The sequence below is a fragment of the Malaclemys terrapin genome, chromosome 1 (assembly GCF_027887155.1).
Source record: "Malaclemys terrapin pileata isolate rMalTer1 chromosome 1, rMalTer1.hap1, whole genome shotgun sequence".
In the NCBI taxonomy this organism is placed as follows: Eukaryota; Metazoa; Chordata; order Testudines; family Emydidae; genus Malaclemys; species Malaclemys terrapin.
The window spans coordinates 336,654,173-336,677,504 of record NC_071505.1 but is presented as its reverse complement, the minus strand read 5'-3'; the positions used below and the strand labels follow the sequence as shown (position 1 = coordinate 336,677,504).

Genomic DNA, 23,332 nt, shown 5'->3' with positions numbered 1-23,332 from the left:
CAGGACCCAGGTCACTTTTGCAGCTGCCTGATCTTGGGGCCAACTTGGCTCCTGGTAAGAAAGACCTCAAGGCTGGCTCTTCGTTGCAGCTGGCTGGCCACAGCCCAAAGGGGCTGTTACAGCACCCAGGGATTGCTGAAGTGCAGTGGTGCTCCGGCCACGCCCCTTCCCCAAGCCACACCCCCTTACGCCAGGAGCAGGGGAGGGTTTAGCGTAGAGCCAGTTTTACACTCTGCCAGAGGAATCCCCAGGGAATTGATTAAGACAGCTGTATGGCCCTACTCTAGTGATACAGTTTGGCCCTGTCTAATCTGAGGATCATCCCCGTATCTCAGAATCAGCTCCGAGTTGTGTCTTTATTGCTTGATTGTCACCCTGCATATTAGGAGAGGGACCAATCAAGGTGTTTCCTCCTCTAATAGGACTCTCTCAATGTAATATTATATAACATGGGAGGGTGAGGAGTGGGAGCCGAGGAAGGCATACAGGCTAAAATTTTACAATCTGACAACGCTGCTCCGAAATCAAGAATTAGGCGCCTAAATAAAAGTGGCTGGATTTTCAGAGGTGCTGAGCAGCCAACCCCATCCCTGCTGAAGTCGGCGGGAGCCATGGGTGCTCAGTAGCTTTGGGTGGTAAAGTAAAACTGGGCTAACGTGCTGCTGTTTCACACTGTTTCAGAGTCTGAAAGCAGAAATGGACAAGATACTAGAAGCTGTGATGATGTCTTCCTACCCCAACAACGTGAAACAAGGGCTCGTGAGACGCGTCATCGAGGCAATAAAGCAGCCCATGGACAGCGAGCAGTGCTGGTCCATGCTAGAACTCTCCACCAAGCTCTACCTCATGGGTGACACCAAGTTTAAGAGAGAGATCGGCAAAGAAGTTTTGGAAGTTTATGGCCACTACCACCCGGAGGAGTTCGAGGAGTTCTTCAACGTCCGATTCCTCCTGAGTCTCCTCCAGGAAGGTTACGGGCCTGCGGGGAGAAGGAGCCCTTACGTATTAGATTATATCCACCTGGGACTGCAGTTCATCTTGGAGAGCCCATCAGCTAGTGACATTTTCAGCCTGCTGAGGATTGAAGTGCTCCGCAAAGTCTGCGAGCGGCCTGGGCCCAAGCAGTGCGCTAAGATCAGTAAGCTCTTATCCCTGCATCCTCAATGTGTTCCCACAGGCAAACACCAGATTTTGTTTTGCCAGCAGCTGATACGGTGCATCGGGCAATTCCAGTGCATCTCAGAAGGAGAAGATGACATCATGGAGTTTCTAGACCATGTGAACAAAGTGAGCGGACTGTTGCAGAAGATCTGGAGAGCTCAGACTTCCTCCATTCTGCCATCCTTGAAGGAGCTTTTTACTATCATTTCTTCAACAGGTAAAAACAGTACAGTGTGTTTTCAGCCGTGTGCTAATAATGAAATAGAATGTCTTACATCAGGGGCTGGCAACCTTCAGCATGCTTCCCGTAGCTCCCATTGGCCGGGAATGGTGAACCGTGGCCACTGGGAGCTGCGGGGGGGGGGGGCCATGCCTGTGGACGGTCAATGTCTCGCAGCCCACCAGCGTATCGCAGGTTGCCGACCCCTATCTTACATTTTACATTGTCCTAAAAGATCTGGCATTTCAGGAACTTACTAAAACAGATACACAGCTGCATAGGCTATAAAATAGGAATGGCATCATCTGCTACTGACATGCAACAGTAAGTCCACTCTATGCATCTGAAGAAGTGAGGTTTTTACTCACGAAAGCTTATGCCCAAATAAATCTGTTAGTCTTTAAGGTGCCACCAGACTCCTTGTTGTTTTAGTAAGTCCACAGCCACCCTACCCAATCGTTTAGGTCAGGAAGTGATGAATATATTATCCAGTTGAGATTGCAGAAGAAATTTAGGCAGAATTTTAATTACGCAAGCTGAAATTTGACCAGGGTGCTGGTGTAAAACAGTGATATAGTGCCCAACTCAACTACAGGCAAAGCCAGTGGAAAGATTCCCATAGTGGGGCTCCTGAGTCCCTGTGAGCAGTAAATGCCCATTCTCCACTCCCACAAACTCCAGTGTGAGCTGGGCACCTCTCTGCCTGGGTGCTTTAGAACCTCACCCTTGGCCTTGTGCCTTGAAGCATGCCCCCGGGTGTAAATATCCAGGGATCATCCTGTGACGGGCCACCCTGGAGTGCAACCTGGAACTGGGGTACTGCTGAGCCCTCTCACATTGTGACATTGTGACAAGCTCCAAAGCCCTCCAAGCTTGTCCTCACACAAACATTCACAGGCAGGGATCACATCCAGCTGTGTTCATGAATGCTCTGCCAGCCACTGCATGAACCAACAACAGAGAGACTCCAGCCAAAATATCTCCAGCTCCCCAGCCTAAGACCCAGAGCTATACCGTCCTGCCCTGGTCAAAAGCCTGACCAGCATGAATTTATTACCCAGTCCACCCCTCCCTTGATGTGAAGAGGACCATGCACAAGCCTTTGTTAACTGAACTGAGGTTTTCCCTGCACTTCAGGCAAACCACACTGTTTAGGGTAAAAATATAAAATAGATTTATTAACTACAGAAAGATAGATTTCAAGTGCTTATAAGTGATAGCAAACAGATCAAAAATGGTTACCTAAGAAATAAACAAAATCGCAATCTAAGTCTTATACACTAGATAGGGTTTGAATCAAGCAGTGTCTCATCTTGTTAGATAGTATAAACAGTCCATCAAGCTTCCATGCACAGGCAGGCTTCCTTCTTCCCTGCCTGGGACCCCCCTTCCCCTGTTCAGTCTTTGTTCCACAAGTGTTTCCAGGTGTTCTCTGGTATGGAGCATGAGGACCCGTGGTGATGTCTCTTCCCCCTTTTATAGTTTCTTCCATATGGCGGGAACCTCTTTGTTCCAAGCCAAGTTTCCAGCCCAGTTTGTGGAAAAATACAGGTAGGAAAATGGAGTTCAGTGTCATGTGATCTGGTCACAAGCCCTTGCGTGCTCCCGATGAGTTGCGGCAGCCATTGTTCACGGGATGACTGAAGCGTCCCCAGGACAGTTCATCAGATGAACATAAGCTTTCCCCATGGCCCATTGTCTTTGTTGATGGGCCATGCAACTTGAATAGGCCATTCACAGTGTGCTCGCAGACTGTATGTAAAGCTTTATGAGTGTTACCCAGGTGCAAGCACATTTGAAATATAAATACATAGTTAATATTCATAACTTCAGATACAGAAATGATATATTTATACAAATAGGATAATCATATTCAGCCAACTATAACTTTTCCATAGACACGTCACAAGGCATATCTTGTACAAGATGCATCATAATCATATCACTATGGTGAATATGAGGTGTGGAGTGTCACATGTCCCATTGGAGGTTGTAGAGAACGAGTAGTATAAAGCGAACATAGAGAGGGAATTTGCTTGCATAGGAATCTAGGGGTTGGGACCAATTGGCCAGCTATTAGAAAAGCAATAGCACACTCCAGGGGCTAGCATTCATTCGCATGTGATCCCTGCCCCTCTTTCAATTGTGTGCCTCACAAAACACCCACGTGGTGTCTGCCACGACCGCATGCCTTGTGTGCCGTTAAGAACATAGGAACTGCCCCATCCCAGAAAAGATCAGTGTTGAGTCGATGGAGCTATGCTGATTTACATTAGCTGGCCCTTTGCATAGCTAGAAAGGATTCGACCTTTGCAGTAGAGACAGGATATTGTAAACTGGATTTCCCAGCGATTTCCAGCTTTAATGCTGTCTGTACTTACTAATGTCTTACAGAGGAACAGGAAGCTCCATCGAATGCCTTAGCCAGCGTGGTCCAGTACGTTCCACTAGAGCTCATGGATGGTGTCATAAGAAACCTAACCAATGATGACAGCATAACGGATATGCAGATGATGACTGCGATCAGTAGGTAGGAGATGTGAGGAGGTACCGGTGACTGAACGTCCTGGAAGATTCTTGCTGTGCATCCTCAGGCCAGAGAAAGACCTGCCCAATAGCTACATTCAATCCTTCCTAGCAATTTCATCCCAGGGCTCAGACTTACGAGCAGAATGCTCTTTGCTGGTATCCTGTACAGTCCTAGTGTGAAGGTTTGAGGTGCGGGGGGGACAGGAGAATTTTGCTATTCCTCCTCACTACCCTCCAAGCATGCAGGACTCTGGAAATAAGGACCAAGATTTTCAACAGGGACTTGTGATTTCTAGGTTCCCCACTTGAGACACCTTAAAAGGGCCTGATTTTCAGAAAGTGCTGAGAACCTGCCCTCTGAAAATCAAGTCCCTTTAAGGTGTCCCAAGCTGGGCACCTGAAGTGGAGGCACTGAAAATCACTAGGCACTTCTGAAAATCTTGCCCAAGGTGAGTGCAACTGCTGGTGCTTTTTCACTGGATCTTTATTTAACTGGGTGACGTATCCCTGGCTCGCACCCTGGCTGTGAAAATGGCTTCAGCCTGAATTCAGAGCTGCTGTTTTCCCTATGGAGGGTCTGGGCATCACAGATGCTGGTGTTGGTGGCTAGTAAGGCACAACTGACTGGCTTCTGGAGCAGCAGCTCCCTTCTACCTTAGCTCCTGTGAAAGTCACAGCGATAGAACGGGGAGCTCCACATGCTTGGAAAGCCTGGAGCACGGAGGAACTACAGAAGGTGGTGGGCTATTTAGTAATCTGTTGGTGACCTAGCTTGAGAGAGGTTATAAAGGGAAACCAATGTTGTACTGTCTCCCATTTCCTGCCTGCAGTTGAGCCCCTGCTGACCCTTGCCTGCATGCAAGGGTGCTTGTCTGGTCTGTCAGATTCTCTCTCTAATTGATGTCCAGTTCCCCCAGTGTCCCAGCTTTGCATTAGCACTTATGGTATCTGCCTATATCTGGGCCGGTCGGCTAAATAGCAGTTGCACAAGGGGAAAAAAAAATCCATCTTCCTAGCTGTGTTTATTCCTGAAATAGATTCCAGGCTCCCTTCAGCCAAACTTTGTATGTAGCATAAGGCTTACAGCAACCAAGGTTCAAAATAAGAAAGGGTAGAACTTCCCTGTATGTTGCCTGGACATGGTTTTAACCTCTAGTTTGCAGATTACATAGTAGGGTTTAGCCACTCAATGCACAGCCAAGTACATCTTTTATCCTAGAATGGCAGAACTATCTCTTTTGGTTGCTCCAGTAGTGGAATGAAGGGGGGCTGGATGGGCAAAAAGCCAGAGGACCTTTTTCTCCTGCAGGACAGTGGTTCAAATGTGCCCTAACTTGGTGAAATGGAAATTAGCTGCCATCTAATGGTGCTTGGCTGCCAACTAATGGTGATTGGTGGTAGTCTCGGTGCAGATCTTGGAGTCACACAAGAGGTAGCCCCCTTGTTAGCAGACTCAATGGAGAAGCCAAGGAGTGAATGAGCTGTGGAGGCTTTGATCACTAATCGCTTTAGCACCCATTAACCAGGGGGTGGGGCTACTCAGGAAGAATGAGGGTTTACAGAGCCAGCTCCTAAGTGACCAGAGGAGCTAGAGAACAGGGCTGAATGAACATCTGGCATTCTAGAGGTGGTCCTTCAAGGTCAGGCTTGGGATAGAGTCTCCTCTCTGGGGTCACCAGCGTCCTCTGCAGGCCTGTGTCCAAGTCCCAGAACTCCTCCCTCTCCCAGGTTCCTTGAGCAGGCTTGGCCTAGGAGAGTCTTCATCGTGGGGGCTCCTCAGAGAGGCCACTTCCTGCTTTCCTTTGATACCCACATCCACCTTGTCCTCCAGGTTAAGTGTGTTCTCTCATGAGCCCAAGTACAAACACTCCTCCATAAAGGGCAGGCTGAGCAGGTACCCTCAAGTGGAGCTGGTCTTCTCCCTGGCTCCCTATGCAGAGCATTAACCCCTTCCCTGACTGTTTTAGTGCCGGGTGCATCCATCCCATCCCAGGTTACATGTCGGGAGCTAGCACTGTTCACTGGCATAGCCGTTATACCTGGACTGTGGATAAATAAGAGGCTTCTGCATATACGTCCCTTTCACCTGCACAAAATTTTCTTTGACTTGCTGGGGTGGGGTTTGTTTTCATAAAGTCTAAAGTGATCCAAGTCAAAGCGCGTCTGTATTTCGGTGCTGTTTCCAACCCCCATGGTCCTTTCTTTCTTTTCATGGGGAGCTAATCCCAGATGCCGCTGTGGACTCTAATCGATAATTCCACTAAGAGCTCTGGATTCCAAAAATAGCCATCGCAAAATCAATTGCCTCTTTCCTGTAAAATCCTCTGTTACAATGAATGATTACTCATTGCTACCGAAACATTAAGCAGAGCTCGTGAAATGTAATTAGGCTCACTTAGGAGCCAGGCGGAAGTTTTGGTGGACTGTTTATAAACTGATGGCGCTCCAGAGAGCTACATTAACATCATTCTTTCTTCAAAGTGGAATTACTTTGAAAGTCACATAAAGGGGTTTTATTTTTGTGCATGGAACCATCTAGCTCAACACATAGCAAATATAGTAATAGTTTACATGTGTAGACAGCCCCTTTCATCTCAGAATGCTTTAGAAACTACATACATGGAAAAAAATCTTTCAGTGATGGGTGAAGGCAGCCACCTTTGGGGTGGGAAGGTTCTAGCTAGGGGATAATCAGCACACAGTACAACAGCTATGGGGGGAGTGAGGAATGGGATATTTTGGCCAAGGACATTGGAGAAAAATGCCTCTTGCAAAAATTGTCCTTGGACCTTCAGTACCTCTAAGGACTTTTGCTCCTCTGGTTATACAATGCAGTTCAGTGGATTGTTTCTATCTCTGTCCACATAGTATTTGTGTGGCTACCTTTCAGTGGCATTATATTTATTCCATCTGTAAAATGAGGATCACGATACTAACCTCCTCGGTAAAGTGCTTTGAGGTCTACTGGTGAAAAGCGCTGTCTAAGAGCTAGGTGGAGTTCTATGTAGAGCCGGCTGAAACTTAGAATTTCTGGTTCGTGGGAAATTTCAAAAAATTTCATTTCAGAACCACAGACACGTGGTGTTTCTGAAACAAAATGTGTTCCCAGGACCTGCGGCAACTGACTGAAATGAACATGATTCTGCTCCCTTCCACCGCTGCTCAAGCGGGGTCTCTCAGGGTTTTTTTTGGCTCCAGGTTTTGAATATGGGGACAGAGCCCAGTTAGAGCGGGGGCTTCTGCGCTCCTCAGCTCCATGGCAGGAAGGCAGGAAACTCTGCCATGATGGGGCTGCCCCAGAGCTGTGGAACCTGGAAACCTGGACTCCCCATCACCTGCCAGGAACCTATGCAGGGTTCCATCGGAAACCTGCCTGTGATTGGATGAAAGCTCATTGAACCCGAGATGGTTTCATGAACACACACAAATGATGATAAAATATTTCCTTTGATAATAATCTAAATTTACAAATAGGCAAAGCAAGAAAAATGCTGCCTGAGAATTGATTAGAGTTTGATTTAAGGTTATTTTCACTGTATACTTTGACATGTGATATTGACTAATAATTGTAAAGCTTTAACTTTTTGAATCTCAACAGATACTGTCATTAAATAATTAGAGTCTGAGCCCCCACATAATTTCCTGCAACTATACACAATTAAATAGCTAAAAATAGAAAAAAATGCTTCAAGATAAACATTGATATTATCTGTTGACGTTATAATAAAAAATATTGAAATTCTGCCAAGCCTAACTATAAGCTGATCCTAAATCCATTGAAACCCAGCTCAGGAAAAATTTCCTAACCGTAAGAACAGTAGGACATTGGAACAGATGCCTAAGGAGGTTAGGGATGCTCCTTCACTAGAGGTTTTCAAAAGGAGGCTGAAGCCATCTGTCTAGATGGTTTAGACACAACAAATCCGGCATCTTGGCAGGGGTTAGACTAGATGACCCTGGCAGTCCCTTCTAACTCTATGATTCTATGGAATCACCAGTGGAAAGACTCCCCTTCCACTTTAATAGGTTCTGTATCAGGCCTTTTTAACGGCTATGTAGTGCTGACTGAGGGTACATCTACACTGCCTGCCGGATCTGCGGGTAGCAATCGATCTATCAGGGATCGATTTATCGCGTGTAGTGTAGACGCGATAAATCGATCCCCGATCGCTCTCCCGTCGACTGCTGAACTCCAGCTCCGCGAGAGGCGGAAGCAAAGTCAACGGGGGAGCGGCGGCTGTCGATCTCATGCCGCAAGGACGCGAAGTAAGTGATTCTATGTCAGTCTAAGATACGTCGACTTCAGCTATGCTATTCTTGTAGCTGAAGTTGTGTATCTTAGATCGACCCCTCCCCGCCCAGTGTAGACGAGGCCTGAATTACCAAAATCCTAATCCAGCAGTCACTGGGCTTAGTGTAAAACATGGGATGGTTTATTTGGGGGCAGTTTCTTTTTGGGTTCTCCCAAGCTCCTGGATAGGATTTTGGAGGTGACGGGGTTGTCCGGGACATCCTGGATTTTATAATGCATATGTTAAGTCATTATTCCACATATTTGTTTTCCATTGTAGGATGATTGACTGGGTCTCTTGGCCCCTAGGGAAGAACATCGACAAATGGATCATCGCTCTACTGAAGGGTTTGGCTGCAGTGAAAAAGTTCAGCATCTTGATTGAAGTCACTCTTTTGAAAATTGAAAAGGTCAGTGTGCCCTTCAGACATGGCTGCAGCCAGAGTCTCTCCTTCCCTCTTAGAACTGGAGCTTCTCTGTCCTGCCTTTTGATCAAATTTGACTGAGACGACTATTGACATTAGTGCTGCAACCAGGTGATTAAAGGGGTCACTGTAGAATTGGATATTCGGTGCATTGGAGCTGTGCTAGTGGCTTGTACCCACTGGAGTTTGTAACCACCTTACCTTACTATCTACAGAACTGGTAGCCTGGAATCTGCCTTGTATGGCTTTCTAGCTAGCAGTTCTTGCCCCCACATACAATGGATATATAGAAGTGGGAGGCAGAGCTGCCTAATTGTTAGAGCAGGAGACTGGGAGTCAGGAGTTCGTTGCCCGATTCTCATTGGCTCAACGTGTTTCCTCAGACAAGCCAGTTACAGCCACCTCTAAAATGACTGTGGATTTTGGATACCTCATTGTTGGAGGGCCCAACTTGAGACACTTAGGACCTGATTTTCAGAAGTGCCAAGCATCCGGAGCTCCCATTGACTTTAACTGCTGTGGTGAATGCTCAGCGCAGTATGAAAATCAGGCCCTGGGTGTCTCAAGTTGGGTACCCAAAATCAATGGCCACTTTAGAAAATATTACCCCTGCATCTCTCTGCCTCAGGCTCCCCATTTGTACGATGGGGGACTGTGACAGGTTTGGTCACAGAGACCCCCTTGGGACTGTCACCTGATGTGCTGAGACTACCTCTGAGCCCGTTTTCCCTGCCAGCTTGGGACTTCAGAACCCTGTCTTATTGAGCCAAATACGCTAACTTGCTACAACACAGACCCAAGATCTGAATCACATCCCCAAAGCTGCTGACTTAACTGAAAATGACTTAGCGAGGGCTCCTGTCTTCAGCACCCAGACACCCAGCTCCCAATGGGATCCAAACCCAAAATAAATCCGTTTTACTCTGTATAAAGCTTATACAGGGTAAGCTCATAAATTGTCCGCCCTCTATAACACTGATAGAGAGATATGCACAGCTGTTTGCTCCCCCAGATATTAATCACTTATTCTGGGTTTATTAATAAACAAAAGTGATTTTATTAAGTATAAAAAGTAGGATTTAAGTGGTTTCAAGTAATAACAGACAGAACAAGTAAGTTACCAAGCAAAATAAAACAATACACGCAAGTCTAAAGCTTAACACATTAAGAAACTGAGTACAAGTAAATCTCACCCTCAGAGATGTTCCAATAAGCTTCTTTCACAGATTAGACTCCTTCCTAGTTTGGGCCCAATCTTTTTTCCAGTACAGACCTTGTTAGTTCCAGCAGGCATCTTAGGTGAAAAGCAGGGGATTCCACATGACTGGGACCCCTTTGTTCTGTTCCACCCCCTTTTATAGTTTTGGCACAAGGTGGGAATCCTTTGTTTCTTTCTGGGTTCCCATCCCTCCTTCTAAATGGAAAAGCACCAAGTTTAAGATGGATTCCCGTATCATGTGACATGGTCACATGTCTTGTGAGACCCCCTAGTCTCCATTCTTCCAAGACTGGCCAGCACGTACCCAGGAAGTTTTGCAAGTAAACAGAGCCATTCACAACCAATTGTCCTAGTTAATGGGAGCCACCAAGATTCCAAGCCACCATTAATGACCCATACTTTGCATAATTACAATAGGACTTCAGAGTAATACTTCATATTTCTAGTTTTAGATACAAGAACGATACATACATACAAATAGGATGAACACACTCAGGAGATTATAAGCTTTGTAATGATACCTTACAAGAGACCTTATGCATAAAGCATACTCCAGTTACATTATATTCATACTCAGAAGCATATTTCCATAAACATATGGAGTGCAACATCACAGGGACAATACTTACCTACCTTGGAGAATCAGCCATGGAAGGCACTATTAAAGTGTAAAGTGTTACTGTTAACTGCAAGTACCTCTTGAATGAACCAAACTGAGAATGGCAGGGGCATATTTAAAATTGGCTTGTGATGCGTTTAGCTGCTGGGATTGTGGAAGCAATGGGTTATAGATCAGCTTCGGGAGTGTTGGCATTTTTTGCCTGTTATCTTGTGAGATGCCGATCTTGAAAGAGGAGGATATGGTTACTAGCCCTCTGCTTTCAACGCACAGCCTCCAGTGATTTGTCTGAGGGGCTAAAGACATTTGAAACAACATGGCAAAGAAAGTGAGGATTAATTTAGAAAATGTAACATCGCTTTGCACTTGTTTAGTGCCTCCCATCTGAGGAGCTCATCTTGGCATTGTGGCAGCCCTGATGAGGGATTGGGCGAGGCACACTACACATTTGCAATAGAGAGTCTCTGCCCCAAAGAGCTCATGGTCGTGGTGGGTGGAGAGACACAGCGGGTGCCCACAACTGGCTACTGGGGGCAGGGCAATGCACAAGTGACACAGTTATGTTTGGCATCCCGAGTAGCAGTGCCAGCACCTTGTTGAGTGGTGAGCCTCCAAACGCTCCTGTGAGCTGGGAAGCTGTTATCCTCCCCTTACAGAGAGGGAAATTCCTGGCCCAGAGAGGTCCGATGACTTGCCAGAGTTCAAGCTTCGAGTCCATGGCAGAGCCAGGAATAGAAGGTGGATCTGCTCACTCTCACACATGTGCTGTAACCACAGGCTCATTACGGTCTCTTTTTGTGAGGGACTCCTTCCCACAGCACGAAAACCTCTCGGAGATCTTTCTTTGCCCCTGCCCTGACCCGTCCATCAAATCTATTGTTGTGCAGCCTCCCACATGGCAATCCCAGGAACGGGATGGGGCTTCTTGTCTCAGGAGCATCCCTTCGCACTAAGTCTATGCAGTCTAGGTCCTGATGACAGGAAGCCCCGCCACCCAGACCTTCCCTTTCTCTTGCCCTGTACCTCTCTCCTCTCCGTGATCTTCGGCATTGCAGGGTGTCTCTCCTTGCCATGCCCAGTGCCAGTGCCAGTGCTCCTCCTTCTTTCCTTCCCCGCTTCGCCTGCCTGCCAAGTGAGCCATTCCCTGTCTGGTACTGGAGAGAAACAGGGTGCTCTGGAGATGTGTTGGCTCAGCAGCAGCCGCCGCTTCTGGGCTGGCAGGGCAGCCAGGAAAGGAAGCCAGGGAATGCACTGGCCTCTGGGATTGCTGAAGCGTGAGGATGTGGGATTCAGCCTCTGTCTCAGGGAGAGGAGGATAAAGAGACAGACCTCTCCCCGCTGCTCGGTGCTCCTTGCTTTGCTGCCACTGAGCTGAGTGAGCCCCTCAAGGCCCAGTGGGGAGACAGCAGCCTCCGTCTCGTCTCACCCAGCCGCCATCAGCCGACGCACCTGGAATCGCAGCACTTGGGACTCAGCCGGGTGTGCTGGCAAGGCTGCTTCTGCTATAAATACACTTCAACTTGACTTCAAGAATTGCTCCCGCAGAAGTAGGAATCTGGAGGGTGCAGGGAACAGAAGCTGTTTCCCCTGGGAGCAGCTCTTAATTACCGTGCCCAGGGAGCTGAGCTGGGCAAGACGTTAATGAGATCCCTTTTATTCCACCTGGGCTGCAGTCACCATTTGTGCCTTCGTCTCCTCTCACGGTCTCCCCGGTGCTCGGCTCTCCATGCTGCTGCCACTCCCCGTCTCCATGCAGAGAGGTCTCCATATCAGGGCGGCTTTCTTGATTTTTAAAACTCTCCAGTCTCCCTCCTGGGCCTTGTCTCTGTTTTCATCACTCCCCTAATATTGACTTCTGCAGCTCCTGGCGTCTGGGTTGTGTTCATGGCTCTGCCACAGACTCCCTATAACAATATTTCCCACACAGTGGGTCCTGGCCCACCATTGGGTCACAGGAAGGTTGCCACGTCCAGGGCCGGATTAACCCATCACTGGGCAGGGGCCTAGGCAAACGTACAGTTCTTGTCCTGTACACAGGGGAGGCTGCGGAGTGGAAGGTGGGGTTTGGACAGCGATGGGGGCTGACCCCCACTCTCCTCTTCAGACACCGTTGCCTGGTGCTCAGGGTCGCAGCATCACACAGGTTTGGTCCAGCCAGAGGTTGGCGTCTGGTCGCAATACCACTCACTCAAATTTGGCCCTGCCTCCCTCCTGTCAGTTTGAAGGGTTGGCCAGGCCAAACCTGAGTGGCTCTGCGATCCCATCATGCACCAGGTCGCAGGGAGACCAGGACTGGCTCTGTAAGACGGGACGCTGCAGGGTGAGTGCAGGGCGGGCTCACTTTCCAAGACTTCAGTCCCCCTCCCCCAATTCTCCTCCACGCAGGGATTAGCTGGGAGTAGGCTTGCAGTGCTGGGATGGTGTGTACATATCGTGTCTGTTTAGAATGTAAGCTCTTCAGGGCAGGGATTGTCTCTCAGCCTCAACTAGCTCAAGGAGTCTGGTTATAGTCTTTCATCATCCCAGAACTAGAATTATCCCTAATCTTCCGGGCCTGCGTCTCAAGAACATCCCTCTACCTCTGCTGTTATTAGACCCTGTGCAGTCTAAAGTTGTATTCCATGGCACTCTCCCCATCCATGCACCAACCAGGCCTCACCCTACTTGGCTTATAAGAGCAGATCAGAGAGTTTCCTGAGTCATGCAGAGGTGTCTCCACCAATCTTAATAAGACCTGAGGCCACCATGTTTATGTGGTGCCTTGGTAGTGTGTGCACTTTGCATTTCTGTGCTTTTCCCTCCATAGGTCTTTTCCAAGTTGCTGTACCCCATTGTGAGGGATGGAGCGCTGTCCGTTCTACTGTACATGCTGCTGAGTTTCCAGCACTCGCATGAAGCATTCCACTTGGTAAGGCTAAATCCAGACTTTAACAAGTGTGTCATACAGAACATATCATACCTCAGTTCAGTATGATGAATGTAATAGCTAAGGTAGCTAAAAAAGAGCCTGGAAGCAAAGACACTAGAGAATCATCTTCCATGGCCAGAGGTTCTCAAGATTATTTTCATGGCATACCACAAATCTGAATCCAGTCCTTCCTCAGGTGCTCCTCAGAACCTTTTGCATCCATCTCTGCAGCAGATTGATGGTGGCTCTAGGGGAACCAGAGTTGGTGTATTTGGAGTGCTCTGAGCCTAAGGAGTTGATTGCAAGGGACCAAGCAAACATGCTACAGCAGGAGACCAGGGATGAAGACTGGGAGCCGGTTCCTACCTTCTCCCTGACAACTCCTCCCTTCTTTTGCTTAGCAAACATAGGAGGCAAACTTGTCTGGCTTCCTATCCGTTTATATTGGCATGTATGTGTTTGATGAAGTCTGAGAAATGCTCATACAAGAGCTTAGGAAAATATTGATCGCCAAAAGGTGTTTGTTTCCCTCCCCAACAAAATTTCCCATTTTTCTCAATTAATGAAATTGCCACAAATTAGCAAAAAAAGATTCATGCTTGAAATGAAAGAAGCATGCAACTGTTTTACAAGGCAGAGACGGTGTTAGAGATAATTTCATTCAAAAATAGTAATTCAGGACAGATGAGGTGAAATCACAGGAAACAAATTAGTGAGAAATGTTGCATGAATTTTTAAACCAGGGTCTAGCACATTTGTACATTTGGGAACAATATATTAGTTCCATACTGTTACAGACCCAGCAGGGGGCACTTGTGTACAATTCTTTTGGGCTTGGAATCTGTAAAATAAGAGCTGCGTTTTTGCTTTAATTTCCTCTATAAAGAGTGGATTTAAAACAAAATAATCAATTTGGCTATTTGGACATCTCTTCCCACCCATCCGGCTATAACAACTGTAGTGTAGTTTATAGAGATTGCAATAAAATGGTACAAATCACAGATTAATCAAGATAGGTTCAGTTAGCAATAGATGTAGCTCATAGTTTAAGGTTAAGCTCCTTAGTGCTCCATTCTAGCACGCAACATTCCATTCCCTAGTAGGTGTGTGTATGGCCAGATAGCACAGACTAAGAGAGAGGATGAAATTCACCCTTGTGCAAAGGCCTAACACAGGGCCTAGGTAACACAATTAAGCCCCAATTAAGCCCTCAAAATAAGGTTTAAGATCCTGATCCTGCACCACTGAAGACCAGGGGGCTTTGCTGTTGACTTCAATAGATTCAAGGTCAAGCCCTAAGTGGGATTTAAGTGGTGCACAGGCCTTGTGTGCTGGCCCTCTGGAAGGGGTGAATTTCACACAGATACCTTAATCCAGCGTGCTGTGTGTGGTGTAGATGCATAACTAGTCTGAGCCTTATGTCAATGACTTAACTTTGCTATTTTTAGCTTCTTCCCCACATTCCCAGACTGGTGGCCTCTCTGAACAAGGAAGACTCCAACTCCGCAACAAGCTGCCTGGAACAGCTGGCCGAGCTGATCCACTCTATGTTCTTCCGGTTTTCAGGATTTCCAGATCTCTATGAGCCGGTCATGGAAGCAATCAAAGTAAGGCATGCAGTTCTAGTCTAGTCCTCTGAACCGCATGTAAACTAGCTTTAGTTTGCTGTTCAGTACAGAGCAACTTTCTCATCATTAGAGATGGGCCTGAAACATATCTGAGCTCTCCTCACTCTGGGGGGGAAGGGGATGCTTCAGATTCTGAATCTGGATCTTATTTGGGTAGCATGGCCCTGTCTTTGGGGGAAGGACCATCTCTTCCTGTGGGTCTGTGCAGTGCCTAGCACTGTGAGGTCCTGATCACAAGTGTTGCTTCTAGCCACCTCTCTAATCCAAATAAAATAGAGTAAGTTATACTATGCTTAAGCAAGTCACAGTGGGGAGTCAATACTGCCCCCTATGAGTTTCCAGTGACCTGAATTTCCCACTGAAGCTTTGCCGACGAGTTCCACTGGTACCTGTTAGTGATTCTTTATTACATCACAGGAAGTAAAATGGATTTTGACAAAAATCTCTGGTTGTTTCTAAGGCTCTTCCAATTCCAAATGAAGACCGAATTAAACATTTACTGGGACAAAATGCTTGGACCTCCCAGAAGAATGAACTGGCCTGTTTCTACCCACGTCTAGCTTCCAAATCTGATACAGGGAAGATTGGGTTAATTAACCTGGGGAACACCTGCTACATGAACAGCATCATTCAGGCTCTTTTCATGGCCTCCGAGTAGGTTTCCTTTCCCTCTTCTCTATCAACAGTGCTGTGAGTTTGTCTGTTACAGAAATTGGGTTTCCCCAATGGCTAATTTTCTCTGTCTGTATTTTTGATTTGCTTTTAAAGCTTTAGGCACTCGGTGCTGAATTTAACCGAAAGCAATTCTCAGCCCTTGATGACAAAGCTCCAGTGGCTCTTTGCATTTCTGGAGCACAGTCAGGTAATTATTGCACGTTCTTGTTTGTATTGTTCACGATAGAATGACTCATCTGGGTGCTACACCCTGCCTGGTACAATTGCTGATAAGAGGCCTATGTGTCTTGGTGCAGTTTATAAAGTGCCCAATTTTGTTTCTGTTATGTACTCCTGGAGGAATTCTGTGCCACTGTGCAATGCAGAATTAATGTTCTGTGCAGAATTTCATGTTTCCCCTGCAGACCTGGGACTGTAGAATTGTTGGCTGCCAGTATGGGCTGCTGTACTCTGCAGAGCCTGACTCTCCAGCTCGCAGTGAGTGGCATGCCCAGCCTGGTGGGGATCTAGACTCTGCATGCTCGGGCTGCCTGGCTTGATCCTCATCTGCCCAGGGATGGGAGAAGGCATGGGAGACCTAGCTCTGGTAAAGGGTGAGGAAGGGCAGGGCCGCACCACACTGTTTCCCCCGACAGGACATTAAAGAAGTTGTGGGGAGTAAAGGCTCTGGGAGGGAGGGGGTGCAGGTGTCTCGGCCAGGGATGCCCTATGGCTGGACTCTGGGGGAGGGAGGTGCAGGTGTTTGGGCTCTGGGGGGCTCCATGGATCCCTCTCCAGTACCCTGCAACTGGAACTGGGTTGACATAGGGGTTTCTTTAACTCTCTACTCCTGGGAGAATCTTTTTTCTTGGGGTCTGTATTGTTGACATACTTGTTGACCGGTATTTTGAAATAAATTACCCAAATAATTGAAACTGGAGTGATTATATTGTGTTATTTTGACAAATAAAATATGCAGAATTTTACAGAAGTTTAAAATATTGTGCATAGAATTTTTAATATTTTGGCGCAGAATTTTCCCAGGAGTAATTATGGGTTCAGATTTGGAAAAATATATGTGGTGGTCTCTCCCAAACTCTCTCACTCATGAGAATGGGCAGTCTTCAGATTATAATCTCCCTTGGTTTGGTTGGTGTAATAGTTAATATTAAAATTTAAATATTCATTCGATTCAGTGGGTTTTAAAGATGAATGAGTTCGCAGCTTTTAGAGCTCTTGTTTCAGGCTGCCTGCAGACTCAGACAGACATCACAATAGTGTTGATACATGGCTCATAGTTTGAAGATTATTTTCACAACTTTAAAAGCTCAAGGCCAAGATTTTCAAAAGCAACTGACGAGTGATTTTGGGTGCTTCCGTTTTGGATGGCCAATTTGAAGCCTCTTAGAGAGGCCACTGAAAGGTGATGGGTACTAATTCCCAAGCCATGGTCATCAGAGAGCTGGCTCTTCCTCATTTCCAGATGCATTGAAAGAAGATGAGAATGCATCAGTACTTTTCTGCTGTTGCTTTTCCATGCTAGCAACTGCTGTGGTTGCCACACGGGTGTTACTCACCGGCTAGTGGGAGAGGAGGTGGTCTTCACAGTTCTGAATAGAAGGGCATGTGCTCCACACAATTGCATGGGAAGGTTGGTGTCCACAAACCAATGGGCCCAAAGATGTGGCCATGCTTTGAAAACACTTGAGAACGTCCAGCACTGGGGATAACCTCGGATGTACTGTCAATGCTGGGTAAGAACTAATGTTGTCACACTTTGCCTAAGAGCTTGCTGCTTCATACTGTCTTCCTTCTCATTCAATCAGCTGCATGCCTACTGGCTAAAATACGTGGTTACTCTTATTATCCATCTGACCCTGGAGCCGGGGGGGCATAACATGTGGCAGTGCTTATATGGTCAATCACACTGTCTCCCTAATAGCTTCTAACTATTGTCTCTTCTCATGTTGATCTTCTTTCAGCTCTTAAAATCTCTTCTCATGCGGAGCTGTGTCCCCATCCATATTAATTAGATAGCAGCTTCCTCAAGGCATGAGTTACATTGTTCAGTAATATAGTACTGCCTACAGTGATCAGAATAACGGGTGAAGTTGTTTTATTTTTATAAAAGGATTTGGATCAAATTTAACGAAGGATCAAATGAACTGGTGACTGAATTAAGTGGAAGTCTCTGTACTAGTATATAAATAGTTTAAACATGGAAAGAAGAGATGAATAAAAGGTGACACGAAGAAAATATATAAAATAATGAGTGGGCTAGAGAAGGTAGATCAATTGAATTGATGCTCCCAAGAGCAAGGAGACATTCAAGGAAATTGAGAGGTAGCCAGTTCAAAACTGATAAAAGAAAATACTTTTCCACATAATGTGCAGTTAGTCTGAGGAACTCATTACCACAAGGGCAAGAGTGTAGAAGGATTCAGCAAGGGGTTTGTTTAGGCATTTCTATGGACAACAGGAATATACAAAGTTACCCTCGTATATCATAGTATAAACAATTAGATGTTGGGGATTAGAAGTAAACTTCCCTCCGGCCAGGTTATCCGGTAATCTCCTCCAGCAGGGTTTCTTCCTCTGAAGCAGTGGGTACTGACCACAGAGTGGGAGATGAGATACAGGACTAGATGGACCCACTGGCCTGATCCATTACAATTCCTATGCTCCTAAGAATGAAGAGTATCAGAGGGGTAGCCGTGTTAGTCTGGATCTGTAAAAAGCAACAGAGTCCTGTGGCACCTTTAAGACTAACAGATGTATTGGAGCATAAGCTTTCGTGGGTGAATATCCACTTCGTCAGACGCATGTAATGGAAATTTCCAGAGGCAGGTATAAATATGCAGGCAAGAATCAGTCTGGAGATAACGAGGTTAGTTCAATCACGGAGGGTGAGGTCCTCTGCTAGCAGTTGAGGTGTGAACACCAAGGGAGGAGAAACTGCTTTTGTAGTTGGCTAGCCATTCACAGTCTTTGTTTAATCCTGAGCTCATGGTGTCAGATTTGCAAATGAACTGAAGCTCAGCAGTTTCTCTTTGGAGTCTGGTCCTGAAGTTGTTTTTGCTGTAAGATGGCTACCTTTACATCTGCTATTGTGTGGCCAGGGAGGTTGAAGTGTTCTCCTACAGGTTTTTGTATATTGCCATGCCTGATATCTGACTTGTGTCCATTGATCCTTTTACGTAGTGACTGTCCAGTCTGGTCAATGTACATAGCAGAGGGGCATTGCTGGCACACGATGGCATATATAACATTGGTGGATGTGCAGGTGAATGAACCGGTGATGATGTAGCTGGTCTGGTTAGGTCCTGTGATGGTGTTGCTGGTGTAGATATGTGGGCAGAGTTGGCATCGAGGTTTGTTGCATGGATTGGTTCCTGAGTTAGAGTTGTTATGGTGTGATGTGTGGTTGTTGGTGAGAATATGCTTAAGGTTGGTGGGTTGTCTGTGGGCTAGGACTGGCCTGCCTCCCAAGGTCTGTGAAAGCGAGGGATCATTGTCCAGGATGGGTTGTAGATCACTGATGATGCGTTGGAGAGGTTTAAGCTGAGAACTGTAGGTGATGGCCAGTGGAGTTCTGTTGGTTTCTTTCTTGGGCTTGTCTTGTAGCAGGAGGCTTCTGGGTACATGTCTGGCTCTGTTGATTTGTTTCTTTATTTCCTTGTGCGGATATTGTAGTTTTGAGAATGCTTGGTGAAGATCTTGTAGGTGTTGGTCTCTGTCTGAGGGGTTGGAGCAGATGCGGTTGTACCTCAGCGCTTGGCTGTAGATGATGGATCGTGTGGTGTGTCCGGGGTGGGAAGCTGGAGGCATGAAGTCTTTGTTTAATCCTTAGCGGTTGGTGGGTTTTCGGTATAGGGTGGTGTTAACGTGACCATCACTTATTTGTACTGTGGTGTCTAGGAAGTGGACCTCCCGTGTAGATTGGTCCAGGCTGAGGTTGATGGTGGGGTGGAAGCTGTTGAAATCGTGGTGGAATTCTTCCGGAGTCTCCTTCCCATGGGTCCAGATGATGAAGATGTCATCAATGTAGCGTAGGTAGAGAAGGGGCGTGAGTGGACGAGAGCTGAGGAAGCGTTGTTCCAGGTCAGCCATAAAAATGTTGGCATATTGTCGGGCCATGCGGGTGCCCATAGCGGTGCCACTGGTCTGGAGGTATATATTGTCACCAAATTGGAAATAATTGTGCATGAGGATAAAGTCACAGAGCTCAGCAACAAGTTGTGCTGTGTCATCATCAGGGATACTGTTCCTGACAGCTTGTATTCCATCTGTGTGTAGGATGTTTGTGTAGAGAGCCTCCACATCCATGGTGGCTAGGATGGTGTTTTCTGGGAGAGCACCAATGCATTGTAGTTTTCTCAGGAAATCAGTGGTGTCACGGAGATAGCTGGGAGTGCTGGTGGCGTAGGGTCTAAGCAGAGAGTCCACATATCCGGATAGTCCTTCAGTGAGTGTGCCAATTCCAGAGATGATGGGGCGTCCAGGATTTCCAGGTTTGTGGATCTTGGGTAGTAGATAGAATAACCCTGGTCGGGGCTCTAATGTTGATTTGTTCCTGTGTTAGTGTAGGGAGTGTCCTGAGCAGATGGTGCAGTTTCTTAGTATATTCCTCAGTAGGATCTGAGGAAAGTGGCCTGTAGAATTTGGTATTGGAGAGTTGTCTGGCAGCCTCCTTCTGGTAGTCAGACCTGTTCATGATGACAACAGCACCTCCTTTATCAGCCTCTTTGAGTATAATGTCAGAGTTGTTTCTGAAGCTGTGGATGGCATTGCGTTCTGTATGACTTAGGTTATGAGGCAAGCGATGTTGTTTTTCCACAAGTTCTGCCTGTGCACGTCGGTGGAAGCATTCTATGTAAAGGTCCAGACTATCATTTCGACCCTCAGGAGGAGTCCATGTAGAGTTCTTCTTTCTGTGTTGTTGGTGGGAGGGTATCTGTGTATCAGTGCACTGTTCCGTGTTATCTTGAAAGTATTCTTTGAGTTGGAGGCGGCGAAAGTAGGCTTCCAGATCACCGCAGAACTGTATCATGTTCGTGGGGGTACTGGGTCAAAAAGAGAGTCCCCGAGATAGGACAGACTCTTCTGCTGGGTTGAGTGTGTAGCTGGATAAATTGACAATATTGCTGGGTGAGTTAGGGGTACCACTGTTGTGGCCCCATGTGGCAGGTAGAGGAGGAGGAGAATGAAGAGGAGGCTGAGTTGAAATGTGAAGAATTTCCACTTCCACATGAGCCCTCAGAGAGACAGAATAACATTATCCATGATGAAATGTAGCCAGGACTCTGCGGTGAAAACGCTCCTGCTCATGGAAAATGCACCATGAGATTTTAAGGCATGTATGTGGCTGACACCTTCATTTCAAGTCTGATTTGAAAGAGTAAATAACACAAATGAAGCATGCACTTATACAACACCTTTCCCTTGAGAATCTCAAAGCACTTTACAAATGTAGGCCCATTTCAATGACCCTGCTTTACAGATGGGAAAATTGAGGCACGGAGAGGTTAAGTGACTTGCCTGAGGTCACACAGCAGGACAGTGGCAGAGGTGGGACTAGAAAACATGTTTTCTGAGGCCTATTCCCTTACTCTAACCCCTGAATGCTCCCTAATTGCAATGCACCAATGAAGTTTGCCCTGGTTCCTGAGTAGAAAGGCTATTTGTCTGGTTTAAAGCGGGACCGACCTAGTTTTGTAAAGTTCTGTCCCTGTCTGGGAGTGATTAAAACCAGACGTGGCTTTGTCCGGTGAAAATCTGTCTCCGCCGGAGGAGGCTAGTGGGGGCGGTGCCAGCTGCCCTTCCCTCTCCTTGGCTGCTAGAGGCTGCACACCAGGCAGCCAGCCAATACTTTGATGGGGCTAACAGCTGGTTAGACTCTGCAGGCCGGGGGCCAAACTGGCCTCTGTGCTGTCCCCTGTCAGGCTTTGGGAAGCCAGCAAAAAGGCGGTTACAGTAGTCAGCATTTTGAGATTATGAGGAGGGACCAGTGTTTGTGCAGGGTGCACAGGATGAAAAAGGTCAGATTTTAGAAACAGCAGAGAGAAAAACACAGCTGGATGTGGGGGCACGGGAGAGGGAAGAATCAAAGAGGACTCATAAGTTAATGGTCTGAGTGGCAGATACGAAAGATGGTGATATCTCAACAGTGAAGGAAAATGCAGGAAGGAGTTCCATTTTTTTGATCGTGTTAAATTTAAGATGAAAGGAAGACAGCAAGGGGGGATGTCAGAGAGAGATCGAGAGGGCAAGGCTGAAGTACAGGATTGAAACTGAATTAATTAGAAAGAATCATAGAGTATCATAAAATATCATGGTTGGAAGGGACCTCAGGAGGTCATCTAGTCCAACCCCCAGTAACTTTTGTGCATCAAGGCCAAGGACTGGGGCCTGGTGGCTGAGGGGAGGTTGATAGACTGTTAGAACGGAGGGCTTGATATTAAAAGTAACCTCAGATTCTAGCAGGAACTCATGTCTGTTCCTGGGTGGTACACCAGTAACCTCAGGCTCTAGCAGGAACCCATGTCTGTTCCCTGGTACTGCACCAGTAACCTCAGGTCTAGCAGGAACTCATGTCTGTTCCCTGGTGGTGGACCAGTAACCTCAGGTCTAGCAGGAACTCATCTCTGTTCCCTGGTACTGCGCCAGTAATCTCAGGTCTAGCAGGAACTCATGTCTGTTCCCTGTGGTGCACCAGTAAACTGTGTGAACAAAACCATGAAAGACAGTGTGCTTAAAAGGCTCTTAAACCCAGACTCCAGAGCCTGCCACACTTGACTCTCCCAAGCAGAACATGTGACTCCATCATGGTCACGTTGCTGCCTTGGGTTTATCGAAGACGTCAGTGATGCTCATGCGCCAAACAGAGGAGAAACGTATATGGTTTACAGCCAACTTCTGTTCTGGATGAGCAGCCAACAACGGAACAGTCTTTCTCTAACGGTGCCCCGAGGGCTCATCTGAAAACAGTGGGAGACTTTCTAGCAGAACTGCTGCACCTGCTATCAGCACTTGTGTGGCACCACTGCCTCTGCACCTATTCGGAGCAGTGGTGGAAGCAGCACATGGATGTATCTCAGAATAACCCGCTTACGTTAAATGCATATTACTGAGGCCATTCAAAAGCAGCTGGAATGTCTGGCTTGTGTTAGGATCACCTCAGTGGGCCCCACATGTAGCTATTCCTTGGAGAAAAGGGTCGCAAGTAGCAACATAACCAAAGGACTGGGGGATTCTAGGTTTGCTCACACCTGCTGCTTCACTTAGAGCAGAGGGTCAGATTCAGGTCTGGGGTAAGCAGGTGTGAACTTCACTGAAGCCAGTATTTTGCATACAAGAGTCAAAAAAGAAGCTTCTTTAGTGTACCCTGCTGGGCCTTTTGGTATCGGGCTCTTTAGGTTCTTATATTGTGCTTGCCCCATCACCGTAGTAGGGGAACACATGTCAGTCTATCTGAACCATAGGAAATCTCTGAATCTTTTAAAAAATCCTGGTCCCTGCTGGAAAATTAATAATCTCCATGATCAGGGTGACGACACCACTGTTCATACAGATAGCTTGTTCCCTCAAACACTGATTCACAATCAGTTCTCCGCTGTAGTCGATAAAGGCAACATCGTCTCGGAGTTTGTTTATAGTCACCGCGCTGTGAAACGCAAGA

The 23,332-nt window shown here is 46.9% G+C and overlaps 1 protein-coding gene across 1 annotated transcript in view; it reads left to right on the top strand.

Moving 5' to 3' along the window:
- Positions 1-23,332, top strand: part of USP35 (ubiquitin specific peptidase 35) — a 57,638-nt gene that overhangs the window by 21,605 nt on the left and 12,701 nt on the right. The window contains exons 2-8 of the mRNA XM_054015777.1: positions 682-1,378; positions 3,776-3,911; positions 8,482-8,611; positions 13,271-13,372; positions 14,821-14,979; positions 15,461-15,654; positions 15,769-15,862. Coding sequence (XP_053871752.1) covers positions 697-1,378; positions 3,776-3,911; positions 8,482-8,611; positions 13,271-13,372; positions 14,821-14,979; positions 15,461-15,654; positions 15,769-15,862 — 1,497 coding nt within the window. The 5' untranslated portion in view covers positions 682-696. The remainder of the gene's footprint in view (positions 1-681; positions 1,379-3,775; positions 3,912-8,481; positions 8,612-13,270; positions 13,373-14,820; positions 14,980-15,460; positions 15,655-15,768; positions 15,863-23,332) is intronic.